Source organism: Stegodyphus dumicola, chromosome 7, assembly GCF_044657685.1.
Source record: "Stegodyphus dumicola isolate Sdum_Otavi_A_Nest chromosome 7, ASM4465768v1".
NCBI lineage: Eukaryota > Metazoa > Arthropoda > Arachnida > Araneae > Eresidae > Stegodyphus > Stegodyphus dumicola.
In genome coordinates, this window is record NC_140774.1 from 49,735,424 (window position 1) to 49,756,569 (window position 21,146).

Consider the following 21,146-nt stretch of genomic DNA (forward strand, 5'->3'; position numbering starts at 1 on the left):
CAAAGTATCGAAAGAGTGGTTTCGTACAAAGGGCATTAAATTGTTGTCATGGCCAGGAAACAATCCTGACCTCAATCCTATCAAAAATTTGTGGCACCGTTTGAAAACTCTTGTCCGAGTGAGGCGCCCATCAAATAAAAGGGAACTAATTGAGGCTATAATTGTTTCCTGGCATCATGTAATAATGAAAGAAGAGCTTAAAACTCTTGTCAGCTCAATGAAACGTCAATGTGAAGCTGTAATCAAAAATAAAGGGTACCCTACTAAGTACTGATAACTGACTGCAGTCATCACGATCTAATGCATATCGATAACTATTATCGTTTAACTTTTTTGTATTGCAATTAATTGAATTTTGTGTTTTGTATTGAATTCAGTAATAAATTCTCTTTAAAATGATCTATACAAGTTTGCATTTTGTGAAACGTAACGTTTTCTATAAGCATACAAAGTTCAAAAACATAAAAATTTCCAAAAGTGTCCACAATTTTGGCCACCACTGTACCTTTATCATTTTTTTGCAGCAATTCCACTTTTTGTTTGATAGACATCGGAACATGCTTTCGCTTTGTAGATCCTTTGGTAGCTCCAGAATCAGAAATTCTTTTTGACATAATCGAAAGTTCAAGCTTACTTTTATAAAATTGCTCTAGCAGTCTGCAAAAAATAATAAGCCGGATCCAATTAGAAAATTAGGTAACAATGCAATCTGCAACATTAACTGAAATAGATAATTAGATAATTTTAGCTTAGCTTATACCGTCTGTTATACATTAAACGCACATGCGTAAACGTATTATGCGCATACGTAGATGCATATGCGCCAGCATAAAGGTATTATGCGCATGCATTACCGTATTATGCATTGACGTTTGTGCAGAAAGTTTGTATTATAGATCATTCCGGATTATAGATCATTCCGGATCATGGACGTCCGGATTAAAGACTTTTAACTGTATTCGGCTTGTTTCAAGGCTCCTGTTTTCATTCGGATCATTTTCTTTAATCACTTCAGATGCTCTTTCAGTGGCAGTTCAATGTGAAGTTTGTTTTTCTATTTGCACATTTTCTTCTTCATAAACCCGTTCTTCTCTGTTGATGAGTGATTCGTCATCAAGAGGCTGAAATTTCATTTGAATACCTTTCATGATTGGCAGCATCCAATGAGTCAAAGTCTAAATTATGTGCGAATTTCATGACTTGTGATGAAATTGAAGCCATTTGAAAATCAAATCCACAAAAATCATTAGCAAAAATATATTTTCATGTGCTTATCATATTATTTTCACTTCACTTCTGCAAAGAGATGTCATGTATGCATAAAACATAATATAAGAAGTGAAACAACTTGGCTATGTAAAGCATGTCTAGTTTAATTACATATTCAAAAATGTTTTGAGATGTATCATATTTTACAGATCTACTAATTTTATAGTATTATTTAATTATTATAGATTAACATTATATATCAACTTTGTTGAATGTTATATAGCATTGTAAATTTGAAAATAAAACATTCTGTTCCTAAGCTTGCACGTGAGTGTCCACAGTTGAGTCAAATTAAATGGTATTCTTTGGATGCATCGACACATATTTTATTTGTATATAAAGGGGTTAAATGTTGAAATAATCTGTTGATTCCTTGGTTGTGGCACAAAGATAATATTTTTAGGAAGAAAAGGAATTATAACATTCTTTCAAAGATTATAATGTCTAGTAGGATGATCTGGCACATTATGTAATAACAATAATGCTTTAAAGGCTATGTTTTGCTTTTTACAGTAATTTTTAATGAAGGGACAAAAATAATCTTTAAATCAACTTTCAAACTTTAGTAACTTAACCTTTCTTATATAGAACACCAAAACATGGGTAAGGAGTTAGCACATCCCTTTAAAGCCTGACGGTTTTCAGCATAATACTCAAGCATGGGCTTCAATTTGACATCAGCAGGTGCATTTCCTCCTAACAGTAGGGTAGTCCGATCTTTTGATGCTTTATAGCCTGAGTGAGATTGCTCTTTTCTTGAAAAATAAGTTATAGGAGGCAGCCTCTTCAAGTATAATCATTTCATATAGTTTCGTCCACGTTAAAAATTTGTTAATTAAGTTAGGCTTTCTTTTTATTTTTTAATAATTTTACTAATTGATACAATTTTAAATGCATTTGACATTCAAACAAGTCTGATTGATTAATTTTATGAACACTTTTCTGTATTATTTTATTTAATAAAATAAGTTTCAAGTAACATGCAGGAAGTACAGCCTAAAAGGAAGTACCTGGTACAAAATCGTTTAATTTTTTTTAATTGATGTTAATTTTAACATTAGAATTATTCTTTTTAAAATTGTTTTATCAGAAATAGCATTTGGATTGTTTTATTGTGCTTTTAAATAATTTTTTATCAATAAATCTTAACTCTTATTAGTCGACCTGATCGGCTGAAGACTATAGCTGACAGATTTAATCTTGATCATGAAGCCGTATTATCAAATGTTCTGTATGTTCGTGCATTTACTAGTAAGTTTGGTTAATATTTTTCACTATCAGTATAATTTTGGAATTTTTTTTGTTTATATTGAGATTTTGTATATATTTGTTTCTGAGTGGAAGAAATATTTTGAAGTAAATGAAAAACAATGTACTAAGTCAACACTTAATATTCTGGAAAATGTGCCTGATTAATAGGTTACTTACATTAAACCTAATGTAATAGGTTTAACTTAATATAACAGCTTTAGGTTACATACATTAAACCTAATGTAATAGGGTTAACTTAATATAACAGCTTTAGGTTACTTACATTCAGGGCCAGCACCAGAACCTATGCAAGCGAGCTGGCTGTACCAGATAGCAATTTTAGGGAGGTCCTGGATGACAGAATTTAGGAACTGCAGAGATTGCACTCTGAACTGTGCATACGTTAAATCTAATATTATAGGTATGAGTATCTGCTTAAAAGAATCTTACCTTATGATTTTATTTTTAGAAGTTCATTATACAGAGTGCATTTCATTTATGTTCAGTTAAAAGAATAAAAATGATATGAATTAAAACAAAATAAGTAGTTTTTAGTTTACATGCTAAAAACCTTATTTAAACATTTTTAAGATCAGATCTTTTGTAAATGGCCTCTTTGCTTTGTTAGCTAGAAAGCAAATGGAAGGCTTGATCAAGTTCACTTTCTTTTATTGTTACTTCATGCAGGGTTGTATTTTTGATAACTGATGTCCAAATATATGATAGCCTAAAAGGAAGTTTCTGGTGCAGCATGATGTCGTGGTGATCATGATCTTTGATGAAAAAACAAATACTGAAACTCAACATCTGAAAGATAGTTATAAATGCTGTGCTAATCACAGGGTTCGTACGGTCTTTAAAAGTCCTTAATTTTTTCAAAAATGATTTTTGGTCCTTAAAAGTCCTTAATTTTGGCCAAAATGAATAAACGGTCCTTAATTTTGCTCATTTGACATTTCTTATCTTTCCAATGATTGCCATTCTCAGTGTGAATTGCGATTTCTCATGAATATGGAATTAAAATTACACGGCTCTTAACCAATCTGTTGGCGGATTTGCGTTGCAAACGATTTAAAAAAAAAAAAAAAAAAAAAAAAAAAACAACACTAACTATTAGCTACCCGAACGAAAGTATCTGTGTCTGATTGGCTATTCACCCAATCTTTCGAATCTTTCGAAACAGGTGTTATCCATAAAATTAGGCAGATTGTGACGAAAGTGTGAAGCCGGAAGTTCTTTAAGAGGCGAAAGTGATGATGAAGGTGCTCGAGAAGAAAAAAAAAAGGGGGGGGGATTCTGAAAATATTTGCCAAAATTAGAGCAATTCCAACCTGGAAGGCCACAACCCTTCCGACGCCAATAGGAACGAGATGCCTGGAAAGTGCATTTTCAATAAACTGTGGCTTCATCAAGCTGACTACAAAGACTGGATATTGATGGATGGCAATCCTTAAATGTGGTCTTTGTCTGAAACAAATTGAAATTTCTAGAATGGGAGAGTCAGCGCTGAAAATTCACATGAAAATTAAGTTTCGTTTTATTATTTCAATTTGTTTTTACACGGTTTTGCTTAGCTTAATTTCTGTGTTTGTTTCAATTAAGCCATAAATTAATTTTTTATCACCTTCTACAGAGTTTATTCTCTTTTGCACATACTATATGTATGGGATATCGGGATTATGAGTCTATTTCTGCAGAGGGTCTGTTATCGATTTCGCGGGAAATCTGTTGGCTCCATTTCGATTTTAGGTCGCCAAGGCCAAATTCGGTAACGCTAGCTGAGAAAAAGTGATGTTCGGAAATACGTTTTGAAGCTTCAATAGACAATTAAGTATTTGTTTTAAACCTATGTTGTTGATAGTAATGCATAATTTTTGCTAATGGCGATACAATTATTAGTTGAAAATAACTAACTAATTAAAAATTTTTTAATATTTTTAAAGCTGAAAACAACTAATTGAAACTAATTTTCCTGAATTAACTAAACGCAAAATTAACTTTCATGAATTACTAAAGTTATTGGGTAGAAATTTAACTGAAAATATACATTCCGTATTATATATATATATATATTTATACAGTACAAAGTCCGAGGTCTGGACTCGTCGGGACATCGGCGATCTCAGATTTGAGATTTTTCCGGATATTAGTTCATTTTAAATCTACTAAGATGGCACGTAGAAATTATAAAATTGAAAATATGAAATCGTGATTTATGAAATAATGAAGCATTTATGATTTAAAGGGTATCAAAATTTACAAAAGAAAAGAGCTTAATATTTATATGTTTACTTTATTAAACATTTCTTTCAATGTGAGTTGTTTGATTTGTTTTCTCTGCTAATACTTTAGACTAATACTATAGACATATAATTTCTTGTTCAGTTATCAAGTTCCATTGTTCAAGTCCTGTAATTGCTATGTCGAGAATTCCGAATAACTTGTCAATCAAAATTTTTCTCGTTCAGTAACCTCTCTGTTACTTTCTTCACTATCGGTAGCTGTATTTTCTGGATTTAGAACCATACTACAGATTTCGCCCTCCGTTAATTGATTGATGATTGGGCATTGTCATCGCAATGAAAAACTTCTGTTTAACTTAAATTCTGCCGCCTGCGAGATCTGGCGCTGGTTCTAGCTTTGTGAATAACAAATCAGTGATTCTTAATTCAAATAGCACTAAATATAATCGTTTGTCCTATGAGTATCATTAACAAAATCTATTTTTAGCATAAGGAAAGAAATTTCTGCTAAATCTCCCCTTGTCAACATTTTAGCGCATTAAACTTAAATCTGTAATCGGATAATACTCTATTATTTGGCGTCGCTGCATGAGTCATCACTCAAGTTGTCATCCGTTGATAAACATGCGGTGATGAAAGCAAAATACAATAAATAATTATTCGCTATTTCGGCATCAAGGATATAAAATATTAGTTTGTGTAAAATTAACAAATGTTTCGGTTTGAGATTATGCCAAGCAGATACGCAGCTATGGATTCAAGTTACTAATCACACAAATTTATGCTAAAATAATTATTTCTTCAATAATGAGATATTTTATTTAGCGCCAAACTGAGATTAAGAATCGGGATTTCCGGCATGTTTTTTATGATGAGGAAAAAAATCTAATGCGCGTACGTAAAGCATACCCCTTCCCTTCAAAAAAGCCCTAAAAAATTTGTTGCTGGCGGCTTTGAGGTCCGGATTTTAGATCATTCCAGATATTGGATGTCCGGATCTCGGACTTTGTACTGTATATCTTTCAAAATATAACTTACCAGTATGGATTCACTCTTTTAAAATAATTCTACTTTAATTAAACTTAAGAGATAATATAATCAATTAATCAATATTGTTTAGGAAATAAATTATATGTATATAGTAAAAAATGTATATTTTCACTATTCAAGTATTCACTGTGACAAGTATTCTTATCTTGTCACATGAACAGGCCTCTGTGGAAAGGGGCTTCTCTGTAAATAAAGCAATTGAAATTGAAAATTTAAGTGACTCATCATACATTTTTCAATGCACAGTATTTGATTACATAAGTTTCTGGAGGTGTTCTTAATATCGAAATTAATAAAGAAATGAGATCAGCAGCAGCTTCTGCAAGAAGTGGAGTTCGTTATTTAGAAGTTCAGTATTTAGAAGAACAAAAATCTTTAACTAAATCTGAAAATTCAAAGAGGAAAAGAAATATTATTGAGAAAGGAATTGATTATATGAAGCAGAAGAAAAAATTTCTTCAAAGGGACATTAAAGATATTAATGAAGAAGTAGATGCTTTAGCAGATGAAGCTTAGACCAGCAGGAACATTGATTTGTTTATCAAAGCAAATGAACTTAGAAGAATAGTTAAAGAAAAGGAAATAGACATAAATAAATTAGATGTTAAAATAGCTGAAAAGATTTCAGATTTAAAAAAAGTACAAATGTTTTGTATCTTTTATTGTACAGTTTATTATTCTAGTATCTTTCAAAAAACCAAGGAAATAAATTGTATGTTTTAAAATCAGTTATTTTAATCTGCAAAATATTCTTACATTGTGATTATAATAGTAGTTGACTGTGTTTAAATAAATATCAAATAAGTTAAATAACAATCATGTAAATCCTAAAATAGTGACTGTTATTAGTGTAAAATACACTTATACATGTTTTTCAAGAAATTATGTTCCTAATTTAATGTTATCTACTTCATAACTTGTAGGGAGTTAGTTTAATTTTCAAAATTGTTTTATGGTAAGTATTAAATTGAATTTAATAATAGTGCATAATACACACTTCTGTTAGTTTCTTAAAGTGAAATTACAAGCATGAAGTCGGTTGTATGGATAATTGCTTTATTCTATTCATTTTTTTGTTTGCTGATAGGTCCTTAATTTTTTCTTTGATGGTCCTTAAAAGTCCTTAATTTTCATGTAAGGAAATGTGTACGAACCCTGTAATCAATACACAACCAAAGTCATACATACTTTTTAAAATATTCCATATGATATCCAATTGAATAGAATGAAGCTAGAATCATCAACCAATTCCAGTATAAAAGCAGTTTTAAAATTAGAAAAGCTATAATTTTAACACAATCATGTTGCAATAAAGACTTCCTTTAAACTTATTGTACATCTGGATGGCAGTTATCAAAGCATAGTAACCTTAGGAGAAGCAATCCTTATTGAAATGAGATGTTGCATCTTTTTGGCAATGTTTTAACATTTTTTAACATCTAAACTAAGACTATACATTTTCTTGTTCCCACCTCTTCTTCTCTCTCTCTCTCTCTTTTTTAAAGAATTTTAACTGCACATGTCTTTGATTCTTCAGTGTAAAAGAATAATATGTTTCTGGCAACAAAAATTAAAAAAAAAATAATTTAGCTCAGTAATACAGTAGCTGTTTAGCTGCACTAAATGCTTGAATCATTTAATAATACTTGAAAAATTAAATGTTATGTAGGCCCACCAATGATTGACTGGTTAAATCCATGGAGTACTGGTAGTTTGGCCCAATTTAAGTCCCTTCAAACTGGTGGGTTGCACGAATATTTTTATGGTTTACCGTATGCATGTTATAAATACAAATTAATTTCCCTTTGAAAGTTCTTTATAATGCATCTTAACCTTTGTGTGTTTAAATCAATTAACCAACAAATGATTTGAACCCCAGTTAATAAGCTGGCTATTTTGGGGGTTTTTGTGGTTTTTTTCTAATATATATGGCATAAATATGAGCCAAATTTTTTCAGAAAATCTTCCGAGAAAACATTTCTTCCCTTCAGTAGCGAGTCAGTTTGTACTTTGCTGGGTTCAAATAAAAGCAAGCTTGTCTGTGTAGCTAAATTTCTAGCAAATTTGACAAAAAAGTATTTTTTAAATCTGGTCTGTAATTTATTTATTAGTATTTTATGAATTTGGTGAATATTAATTAAAAAAATTTGGCATAGAAGTTAAAAAAAGTGCTTTAAGATAAGATTCCTTTTACAAACTGAAATTATATTAATTTTAACTAGTCTTTGATGTAATGTATATAAAGCCATGTAGTTCATGTTTATCCACTCTAATATCCTACTCTGTTACCTCTTTTTTGAATCTGGGCAGAAACTGGACTCCACAATCATTGAAAAATTGACACTACCTTTCAGGGCAAGACATTTATTCCTACTCACTATACATATACTATGATACAGAAAAACTAAGATATATATATATATATATATATATAAAACATCGCCCTCCTACGGCAGGCAATGGATGGCCTCCATAACCCCATCATCAGCTCAACTAGAAATATAAACTGAAATATAATGAAACTCATAAAAATTAAACAAATTGTAAATATAATTATAAACATGAAAGAAATAATTCAATCAGTCATTTATAGGAAGTCTGACCAGTTTATGTATTGGTCTTTTCATTTCACCCGACACAGTTTTTAAGTTGACTGACCTTACTCTTTGGTCAGTTACCTTGTAAGTGCAAATTACTTTTGCCATCTTCCACTTAAGTGGTGGCAAGTTCTCATCCTTGATTAGCACCAAGCCATTCACATGTAAATCGGCACTGGGAAATTTCCACTTGTTGCGCACTTGCAACTGAGTTAAGTAGTCTTTTGACCACGATTTCCAAAACAATTGGGAAATTTGTGTGACTATTTTCCACCGTTCACGGATGGTAATTTTCTCATTTGTTACATCAGGCTCAGGAACACCTTTTAAGTCGGACCCGATAGATAATAAAGTGACCCAGTGTAATGACAGAAAAGCCATTTGGGTCCTCAGAAGCAGCCACTAAAGGGCGGGAGTTAAGTATGGCTTCAATCTCCACTAGACACGTTGAAAATTCTTCTTGTGAGAGGATCTTTGATCCTATAACACGTCTCATGTGAAACTTTATGGATTTAACAACAGCCTCCCATAGGCCTCCAAAATGAGGGGCTGATGAAACATTTATTGTCCATTTAACGCCTTCGTTGGTCAAGTAAGTACCAAGCGCCTTCATCATACACACTTTTAAGTAATTCTTTGCACCGATAAAGTTCATTCCACAAGCATTGAATATTTCTGCTGGCTTTCCTCGTCGTCCTATGAATCGTTTAAGAGCTGCAATACATGCCTGAGCACTAAGATCACTGACAAGTTCTAAATGAACAGCTTTTGTTGCAAAGCATACAAACACACACATGTACATTTTCAGCAGCTTAACTCCTCCACCACGTCTAGGGCTGATCAAGAAGGGTCCTGAAAAGTCAGTTCCTGATCTAAGAAATGGTCTTCCGGGATTCTTTCTCGCAGAAGGTAAGTCAGCCATCATTTGTTTCGAAAACACAGAGCAAAATCTGGCACAGATAATGCACTTTCTTATTTCTCTGCATATTGCAGTTTTTGCTCTTATAATCCAATACTTCTGTTTCATTGCAGAGTTAACTAATTGTACTCCTCCGTGCATATAATTAAGGTGATAAAATGTCACTAACAACTTTGTAACAGGATGATTCTTTGGCAATATTATTTGATGTTTCACAGAGTCTGGTAAGCTGGCATTTCTTAAATGTCCTCTTACACGTAGTATACAACTGTTGTCTAAGAACGGATTTAGAGAAATTAAAGAACTTTTCTTTAACATTCTCGCTTTCTCTAAAGTAGCTATTTCCTTTTTATACTCAGTTCTTTGGACTAGTTTGATTATAATATTATGCGCTTCTTTTAGTTCACTTGTTTCTAAGAAAGGAGTCAAAATCCTATTCCCCCTCACATTTCTTATAAACCTTAAACACCAAGGGACTCTGCAACTTGCTCCAAACTGAAAATTTGTTCCAAAGCTGCTCAACTAATTCCAACTGAACTATAAAACATTTGACGGAATTTTTTGTTTGCTCTCTTAGTATTTCCGCACTGTCTACATTTGGTAACCCTCTAACCCACTGTTTAGGCCAACTCTCAAAACTTTTTCGAAGCCAAATTGGACCTGACCACCATTTTTCATTAAGTACCAACTTCTCAGCCGAGATTCCTCTAGTCTGCGGGATTATCATCAGACGGACAATAATACCAATCACTTGGACTCGATCTTTCCTGTATTTCCACAACCCAGTTGGCAACGAACTCTTTCAATCTCTTTGCATTTCCCTTCACCCAACGCAACGCAATACAAGAATCACTCCAAAACACTATTCTCCAGTTTTATCCTTGAAAACACTCTTAAGGTAATTTCTCACTCTAGCACCTATTACCATGGCCATTAGCTCCAACCGTGGCAGCGTTAGTTTCTTTAACGGTGACACTCTACACTTCGACATTATAAAAGATACAGAGTAATTCCCATTATTCTCACGATATCTAAAATAACCAGCAGTTCCGTAAGCACTTGGTGAAGCATCGCAAAACACATGTACTTCCAATTGCTCATTCTCACACTCCAAAAAACAATATCTCGGAATAGTAACGTCTATTAATTTTTCAATTTTGTTACACCACGTTATCCACTTTTGCTGCAAGTCCTCCGGCAATTCTTAGTTCCAATCACACGCTTTCTCCCAAATTTCCTGTAACAATACTTTTATACGTATCACAAACAGCACAATCAAACCAATAGGATCAAAGGTTCTTGCAGCTGTCTGTAAAACACATCTTTTAGTGTGTTGCAACGTTTTCCATGAATTCAACAAACCCTTCATCTCCAAAGACAACTCATCCCTATCAGGATTCCAATTCAACCCTAGGACTTTAGCTGTTGAACTCGCACTATCTCACTGTCACTAAGTCCATTTTCTATCCACAATTTTTCTAATTCTCAACTGTTCGACCTCGGTTTCCTCAAATTAAATCCACCACTCTTTAATATTGATACAGCATCCGACGGCAACGCAAATGATTCTCTCACACTGTCTCCTCCATAATATAAATCGTATACGTAAAGTGATGAATTTAACATTTCAAATGACTTCGGTTTACTTTTCTCATATTTTTTTATATGATGCTTTATTGTAGCACTCAAAATGAAAGGGGAACTTTTACATCCAAAGGGTAGTCTTTTCATTCTCATAATTTTATATTCTTCACTAGGGTTATCTGAATACCAAAGAAATTTAAAGAATTTTCTATCTCTTTCAGAAATTTTTATTATTAAGAAAGCCTTCTCTATATCACCATTAAATGCTATTTTGTAATTGCGAAATTTTAGAATCGCATCAAGAATATTTGGATTTAAATTTGGGCCAATTTCCAAACAATCATTTGAAGAAAGATTACCTTTAGATTTTGAACTACAGTTAAAGACTATACAAACTTTGTTTATTTCTTTATCTTCCCCTAACAACTGCTCTATGAGGCATAAAATACTCATGCTCATTTCTCTCACATTCCTCAATAACTCCATTTTGTTTTTGGTCATTTATTATTTCCTTATACTCATTAGCAACCCAATCATTTTTAGAAAAATCCTTCTCTAACTCATCAAACCGCTTTTTAGCTAAAAAATAATTATTTCCTAATTCATCATAACTAAACTTCCATAATAAATCAGTTTCATATCTCTCATTCACGAATTTAAAATTTTCTCAAATTCATCTACCAATGCTTTATCAGCTACATTTAACTCTTCTTTTTCTTTAATTCCTAAAGCATCAAGCTCTCACAATATCTGAACATCTGAAGCAGCTACACAAAAATTCGCTGAAACTGCAGTCTTAACATTTGGCTTGTAAACATCTTGACTTCCCTGTAAAGCAAACTTGAAAATTGTTGGCACACAAGTAATTTCCTGGTTTATTTTTTCGAAAGCTGAGGCTTCAATAATCTACCAAAACATATCTGCCCCAGTTAATATCTCAATGTTTATATCACTGTGACAGCAGTCGGCTTAGACTAATCCGCAGGACTGCATAATATATTGTACTTCTTCATTTGGAACAGAAACAGATGCCACTGTAATAGTATTGGCCACTAGCACTTCAATTTGAATACACTGATTAGGGTTGTATCTACTAGATAATTTTAATTCTACTACTTCATATAATTTCTCAGTAGGCTTTGCTGAGCCAAAAGAAAAAACTTACAACCTTTGCTTTCTAATTGATTTTAACTTTAAGTAATTGGCAAGGGACTTCGTACACCAGCTTCTTTTGGAGCCATTATCACATAATATGCGCGTCATTTTATTGAATTTTGTTTTATCAATGAGCTAACGTATACACTGCAAGTGAGTAACAGGACAGATGATTTATGTATTGACCTTGAAACTGAAGCATTGCATCGAGTTTGTTTGGCACCACCGTTCTCTACTTTGGAAACAAGTTTATTTTGTTTATAGAAATGATGAATCATAGAATGATGAGCTTTCCCACAGAAACAATTTCTGGTTCTACACTTTTTTGCATTACACTCCGAAGAAAAACATTTGAAACAAAGATTATTTTGCTTAATAATTTCAACAATCTCATTTACTGAAAGGGTTTTAAAATTAGGACAATTTTGTATCGAATGGTTTTAATTAGTTTTACACAAAATACGCGTTTGATCTTTTGCTCCAGATACATATACATTAGAAATATTTTTGTAATTATAATTACGAAGTTTATTAACATTATTTCCATTGCCTCTTTTATTATCGTTACCTGTAAATGATTTTGCAAAAAGGGATTCTGTTTACCTTTTGATGACAAATAAATATCACATTCACGACCTAAAGTTTGGGGTTTAAACCATATCTCTCCCTGTTTAACTGCTATATGGGTCTTTAATTCACGATCAGTTCACTGAATATTTTATCCGAAACCATAAGATCACATAGCGATTTAAAATCTGTTACATTTCTCAACTGTCAATAATATTCAAAATTTGCACCTAACCTTGATGCAAACTGTACAAAATTCTCAGATGACAATTTTTGCGTAGAACGAAAATGATTTAAGCACTCTTGAAGGGTTGGTTGAAATTCCTTAAAATCATGCACTCTACTTTATCGTAATTATTAATAATATCTTCTACCTTCACATATACCATTAAATAAGTGACCTTCTCTCCCAAAATATTTAATAGGATTTCTGCTTTTAAATATTCAGGTACTTTTGTCCTAAAAGCCCTTTCAATTGATTGGAAAAAGAGATTAAAGGATTCTGCTTTAGTAGGTACAGAAATTGTTAATGTTTTTACACTTTTAATTAAATTTTCCATATTTTGATTTGAGATGTCTGTCTGAACATTTGGATTTTGTAGAAAGTCTTTCCTTGTGTTAGCTAAAGCTAATTCCACCTCTAACTGAGAAAGTTTTATTTTCTCTAACTCTAATCTAATTTTGTTTTCCGATTTTTGTTTCTCAATTTGCATTTTCTTTTCCTCTAGAATATTATCAATAACATTTTGCACAAATTCAGCATCATTTGCATAAACTTCTGAACTTTTTATTAAAGTTTTCAAAGTAACAATTTTCGCCTCTCTTGGATTTACTAAACCCAACTCCTCCGCCACGAGCGTTAACTCGTCTTTTTTTAATGACTTAAGCGACTTCAGACTCATCTTAATTCAAAGAAAAATACAACAACCCTGAATTGACAACTAGAACACAATGAGCACAAAAATCAAACTCAACACAGACACTATCAATTCAAATTATCAAGTAGGAACACCTCAATACACAAAACTAATAAACAGAATTTAACACTAAACATTATTACAACAAATCGAAATAACTACTCACCATAATGTACGCAATGGAACCATCATCTTCACTTTCGATTTTTGCGCAACACATATCCCCATATCACCACACTATTTTTTTCACACAAAATTTGATGATACACGTTATTACCACATTATCACTTAATCCCTCTTCCTGATACCAAAAAAATGTTACCTCTTGTGTGAATGGGGGTGGAAATTGGACTCCACACTCATTGAAAAATCGACGCTACCTTTCAGGACAAGACATTTATTCCTACTCATTATACATATACTATGATACAGAAAAACTAGCTAGCAAGAGTAAACAGTGCCCTCTTACGGCGGGTAATGGATGGCGTAACATGCTCAAATAAATGTTTGCCAATATATTTTCAAAATTTCTGCAGTAATGAGCCTTTAGATTAGTTAATTATTTATTTATATTTTCTTAATCTAGAAATAAAAAGACTGTTATTTAAAAATATAAAAGTTATTTTAGACTATCGGGGTGACTGCTTGTGAACTTGCATGTTGGTTTATTTGAGACGAACTATGTATGTACGTTATAACACCTTGTATGTTTGGCTATCATAAACTGAGCTTGACATTAGAAGATTGTTTGATGAATAATAAATAACTCTTTAAAATGCAACAGAGTCTGGAGAAGGGTGTAAAGGACAATTTACAGCTGAAATAAAGCTCACAGATGGGCACCAACTTGGTGCCTACAAAAGCCAACACATTTCTCTTAATGCAAAAGATAATCAATAATTTAAAGGTAATGACATTATATATAGCCTAAGACCTTCACAGGTTAACTATCACACATGATGCAAAAGTTGGCGTAAACAAGCCTAATGGCAAGAATAGCTCAATGTGACAGAATTTTTATTGCTAGAGAATCAGAAGTTAGCAATGTGGCCTTCAAGCAGGCAGAACATGCTCTGTTTTCACCTTCCAAAACCTTCATTTAAATGCTAACTTCTTTCTACCTCATTTGAATACATGTGTCAATAGTCAGTTTGCATTCTGACAAGAAAGTATGAGTTAAAAGCAAAAGCGATGGAAAAAGCTGCTTAAACATAAAACAACTGTTTATTAAATTAAATTTCCCACAATGCATTGTATTTTGTAACTATGTATTGTATTTTATGTACACATCGTATTGTTGAATTTTGTAACTATGTATTGTATTTTGTATGAAGGTGAGCATCAAATGGAAATACTAGATTTAGTTGCAATGAAGTTTCATGAAGAAGGTGGTGTATACAAACTCCTGGTAAGAAACTTAATTAAAAATATATTTAAGGTATTGCCTAGAAAGTAATTTTTCCTGGCCTTATCTGTAGAATACAAGCATAATTCCCCAAAAAGATTTATTACTGCAGATAACAGCATTCACTTGACAACGAAATCAGTCTGAGAGAGCCATCTGTACCTATGCATTACTTAAAAGTTTTGAGTGGACTGGAGCTTTTTAGGATACAAGAAAAAGTTGTGGTGATCTCAAGAGCAAACCAATGCTCGCAAATTTGAAAGAGTTGGAATTCTTGAACCTATCGCATGGGAGCTCTTTTGCCCTAGTGGTAGAGAATTCGATTCGCTTTAAAACAGACTCAGGATTGAATCCCGAAGTCATTGCCCTCTTCAAGAGCATGCACAACTCGTGTGCTGTGGCACTTCTCACTAGTGCTAATAGATGGGGACACGAGCAAACAACTACGTACTGGAAGCTACCAATGTCTCTCGCACTATGTGATCACTAGTGTGTAGCGATCTCAAGAGCAAATTAACGTTTGCAAATTTGAAAGAGTTGGAATTCTTGAACCTATGACAGAGCTCTTTTGCTGTAGTGGTAGAGAATGCAACTCGCATTAAAACAGACCCAGGACTGAAAAAGGCCATTACAATCTTCCAACAGAATGCAAAACTTGTGCGCTGCAGCCCTTCTCATTGGTGCTAATAGATGGTGACATGAGCAAGCAACTGTATACCTTGTAGAGACATTAGGTTATTTCGAAGTAGGAGAGATGAAAAATGAGCAATGCCCTCTCTGGGACTCGAACCATTGACCTCTCGAATACATGCCGAGCGTGGTGACCACTACACCACAAAGGCATACTAAGAAGGCGGGAGAAATAGTGTATATACCCTTCCTTTTAAAGGGTGACTGGGGATCTAATCACCAAATCCTGCTGGTGAAGCATCATCATTCACCACCTTCTTTAGTTCGGACATCGCTGTAGACACATCAGGTTATTTTGAAGCAGAAGAGATGAAAAATGAGCTGTGTCCTCATTTGGACTCGAATCATGGACGTCTCGAATGTGCGCCGAGTGTGCTGACCACTACACCACGAAGGCATGCTATGAAGGCGAGAGAAATACCTTATAACCTGAGGCCTCTCTCACCATGCAGTCGCTGCAAGGCACTGGGAGTAACATCGGGACTATATGGCAAATGTCTGTATACCTCCCATAAGAACTTGTTCACATATATTAAGCAATGAACTGTATGAGGTTGAATATTGTTTTGCAACAAGAATAAGTCTGGTACCGAGTATATCATATTACGTATTTTTAATAACCTGTTACAGTTTTCATGATGCCTCACAACATCATAACATAATGTAACAGCATCATAACATAATAACAGTCAGCATTTATGCTTTCACCTCTTGTTAGGAAACAGAAGAAGAAACATTGTTCCAAGACCTCCCACATGTTACTTTTTGTTTTGACACAATCTTCTTCAATTCTTTGTTTGTTGGAGGACCTTTATGATGTCAGTATATTGACCACTGCTTGCTTCCTGTTAGGAATGAAGTATGCAGTTCCATCTTGCATAATATAATAAACCTATCTAGAAATTTGTCACTGTCATAATGGCAGCTGTTGATCATGACGACCTGTCGTGATCAACAGCTGCCCACTATGCTACTGATCATTAACATTTTGTCCCTTTTCTAAAAAACTGACTACCGTTTATGCTTGATGAATTTTCAATTGGCATTTTGTTTGGTTATAAACTTTATCACCAACTGAAGCTTGCAGTTGGGAAGGGATGGAATAAAAGCTGCCATCTTCAGCTCCTATAATAATGTAACTACAAAAAAATGAGTAACTGAGAAATTCCACTTGGGTATACAATTTCCATGTCGTGCGCATGACCCTGTAATACACAAGCATTATCCTTTTTTGAACTTTTTTTGATAGTCTGCCAACTGTAGACTTGAGGGAAATTTAATTTCTAGACAGTTTATTGCTTCTTTCATAGTTATAAATGTGATCCAAATAGAATGTGTATTTTTTAATTTGGAAATTAATAATAAAATGTGTGAGTTATAAGTTTTACATAGACGTGTTATTTTTGTTTGTATGTCTGTCTATTTATCTCTTTGCATGACATGAGTGTTATTGCGATATGTATTTAAGAACAAGTCCTTCAAAGAAGTTATGAAATAAAAATAAAATGATGGAGAAATTGAAAAGCATACCAAAGAAGTAAATGCAAAAAACTTGGATAATATGTTTCCATATAAATAGTTGTTTTTTTCCTCTAAGAAGTGTGATTTTTAATATTGGGAAATAAACATCTTAAGATGTACACTGATTTTACTGAATGTGAGATTCTGTCTTACGTTTTCCCACCTAAGATGACTTAAATCCCATAACCTTAAGAGGGATGTTTTATGAAATTCGACTAAATTAGTAAGTTTTTAAAGACATGGAGAAAAATTTAATTTTTCAGGGTTTTATTTAATATTTGTGTTATCTATTCTGAACCTTTAAATCTTTAGTTGCAAATTTGGCTGACTTTCAAAAGTTCCATTGCATACTGCATTCATAAGTGCTAAGTTGCTCCATAATTTAGTTAAGGTATTGATAAATAAAGGATATTCTACAATTTTTAGAATTTTTTTACTTTTTACTGTCAGTTCTTCTTCAAAGAAAATAGAATTGTATCTTGTTACTTGCTTCTTGTCATCTACAAATTCATATAGATAAGTTATAGTCTTTGTTGCTTTCTGCAGGATTTCTCTTGAGATTAAGATTAAGGATTTAATAATATTATATATACTGATAATTATTTTTTTTTGCAGGTTGAATATGTATTTACTACGAGGAAGGAATTTTATTTTTGTTTACTATGAACACTAAAATTATATAATTAAAAAAGAAAAAAATATCATACTTTAAAATAAATCCCGAATTTTTATTTAAATCTGAAATCATTGCTATTCCAACTCTACATACCTGCAGATTTAGTTCTGGCTTTACAGTTTTCGGTATGTTAATGCCAAGATCCCTTCATAGTCATAACAACAAGCTTCCTTTTTTTAGGAACATGTTTACTGGGAAAATTATTATTATTTAAACCGAAGAAAAATAGTCTTTTCCTTTAAGGAAAAAAAAAAAAAAAAAAAAAAAAAAAAAAAAAAATTACAAAATTATAATAATGATGAATGTATGTTACATGCACTACAAAATTATGATGACAATAAAAAGGTAACAAATTTAAAACACCTGACTTCTCTTGCATCAATATTGCAAAGCAAAAATTTTCTGTTTTCCTATTAATGTTTTAATCTTCATATTTTCTAAGCGATATATGATCTGATACTGATATGTAATTGCATATTGTTGAATTAAATAAGAGATGAAAGAGCATGACAAACTTTATGACATTTATTTTAAGCCATGAAAATGTCAAAACACTTTCATTCTTTTTAATTAAGTGGCTTCATAAAAATATATTTGTTTTATTGATTTTTTTTTTGTGTATTAATGAAGTCAAGGAACTAATTAAAATAAAACATGTAAAAAAATTAACAGAAAGCCTTTAGGTTATAAGATACTAGCTAAATTGGTTGTCTTTGGCAATTAGAATACTGGAGACATGTGTAGCGACTAATCGCTTACTTTTAAAGCTGTAAGAACAAGTCCAAAGAAGGGTTAAATTATCCTTTTATTTTACTCAAGAATATTTACAGTTGGCCTTCTTAGGCTTACCGGAAGCCTCCACTTGGACTTAAGATAAAAAACTTAAGATTTAAAAATAAGAAACTAATCTAATGCTAACTAAAATCTAGCCAAATCTGCACAGAAATAATTAACAGAACTGGCCCTTTTTTAAAGTTCACTGGCAAATATTAGCAGGCACACAACAATATGGCCAGACATAGTAAGATTTGGCTTAAAGCAGCAACATGTCCAGAAGGCAGAACATGCTGTGCTAAGAACTAATCTCTTCTACGAAAGTGATGCAAGACTTCCTCTTAAATACTGGTTCTATCTCATTTACATAAACTGTGATCCTGAAAACTCAATCTGGCAGGAAATTATAGGTGGGAAACAAGAAAATAAGGAAAACTGTTCAAAATTAAAAATAACTATTAGAAAATTAAAATAATCCCTACAAGTATTCTTTAAAGAATAAAAAGTAATTTGGATTACTGGAATTTTGTTCTTCCATTGTTAACCATTTAGTCACTCATGCAATTAGAAGCATGGTAAATTTTTTTATGTTTTCTTTTCTGTTAATTGCTTATTGGTGGGGGATGTAATTTTTATCAAGAAAAGTGTTCTGTTTTGTATGTTTTGGATATATAATTTTTTTAATGAAAGTTTCCCGCCACCGCACATACAATCTGTACAAACAGTTCGTATTGGCATGTTTAATCATATTTTGTCAAATGATATTTAGCATTTGAAAGAAAGAGACTTGCTTTAGAACACTCTGTTGTGAAATATAAAAAAATATCGTTATCATTAAGTACAAGGTGTCTGAAATGGAACTATTATGCTATCAGATTAGAACCATCATTTACTTTCAATTCTGTTGCAAAAGGTCAGCTACAGAATGCCACCAAATCATGTGTACAGGTTTAGGTACTAATGTTGTACCATATAAGACTGTGAAGGTTTGTTCATGTTAAAAAACAAGAACTATGACATTCAAGAAGCAGAGTGCTCTGGCCGGCCTGTGAGATCTTGTGGAAGAAGATCAGTTGGCAAAGACTTGAGAGGTTGCTAAGGAGTTAAAACATTAGCACCATGTCCATTCATTGCGCTCTGCATCGCATAAACTTCATGTACACTGCACAAAAAAAAAAGAGGGGGACAGTTCTATATCTCCCGTTCTAGTGGGCCGATTTACGAAATTAAAATTGCATTTTTCATGTCCCAAAAGCATGAATTAGGATATATATTAGATTTATATATAGCATAGGTATTTTGACACAAAACCAGACTTTTTCTGAAATGACATGCCATTTTTTTCCATATTTCGATTCTATGACTCAAATTATTCCAGACTACCAAATTTTGTAAAAATCGCACGAGTAGTTTTAAAAAAATTAACTTTCAAAATTTTAGCTCCTCTGTGTTAATTGAATTCGGTATATATTTATTAATATCTCATTTTTATTAAACTTTTTTGATTCTACCTTTCACATTTTGAAATTTAGGTTCATTCCAAATAAAATTCCCCCTTTTTATGATTTATTTTTAAAATAATTTTTATATTTTTCGAAAAAAATTTTGAATTATAATATATAAAATTTTTACCGTCTTCTTAAAGTAGGTGTATTTCTAAGCATACCTGCAAAAAATTAGAGTTTTTTATTCAAAATTTTCTAAGATGTACAGGAATTTACATATTTTCGCGTTTTGAAATTTGTCATTTTTTTTTCGAGTGATAACGCCAAATGTGGTTTATGGATTTTGTTATAGTGAATTGCCACAGCTATTTTTAACCTTAAATTTCAAATAAATTTTTATGGAGAATTAATTATATGAAATTTTTTCCCTCAATGATGCGTAATAAATATTTATTAATACTATATGAAAAGCTATTTTTTTAAAATTATAGATACAGTCAAAAGTCGTTAATCCGGACTCGTCGGGACTTCGGCGATTCCGGATTATCGATTTTTCCTGATTATAGATCATCAGTTTAAATCTGGTAAAATGGCATGCAGAAATTATAAAATTAAAATATAAAACCGTAATTTACGAAATAAAGAACAATTATGATCTAAAGGGTATCAAAATTTACAAAAAAAAGCTTAATATTTATTTGTTTACTTTATTAAACATTTCTTTCAATGTAAGTTGTTTAAGTTGATTCGTTTTTTATGTGATAATACATTCTCTTTAATTCTATAAACAGACATAATTTCTTGTTGAGTTACAAAGTTCCGCTGTTCACGTCCTATAATTGCTGTGTCGAGAATACCGACTAATTTGTCAATCGAAATTTTTTCGTTTTCAATAACCTCTGTCACTTTCTTCGCTATCGGAAGCGAATTATAATGACGAGGCATTTGATTTAAATCATATCAAAGATGAAGTACATCGAGATGAAATACTACATTGAGTAAGCAATTATAAGCCAAATAAAATAAAAACATCTGCCCTTAAGATAAGGATAGTGAATTCATTGCACGCCGCCGCCGCGTTAA

General features: G+C 32.2%; 1 protein-coding gene across 3 annotated transcripts in view; it reads left to right on the forward strand.

Annotated features, from left to right (window-relative positions):
• Nucleotides 1–21,146, forward strand: part of LOC118197424 (meiotic recombination protein DMC1 homolog) — a 118,487-nt gene that overhangs the window by 54,770 nt on the left and 42,571 nt on the right. For all 3 annotated transcript variants that reach the window (XM_035368932.2, XM_035368933.2, XM_085820181.1), the window contains exons 9-10: nt 2,429–2,520; nt 14,887–14,960. In XM_035368932.2, coding sequence (XP_035224823.1) covers nt 2,429–2,520; nt 14,887–14,960 — 166 coding nt within the window. The remainder of the gene's footprint in view (nt 1–2,428; nt 2,521–14,886; nt 14,961–21,146) is intronic.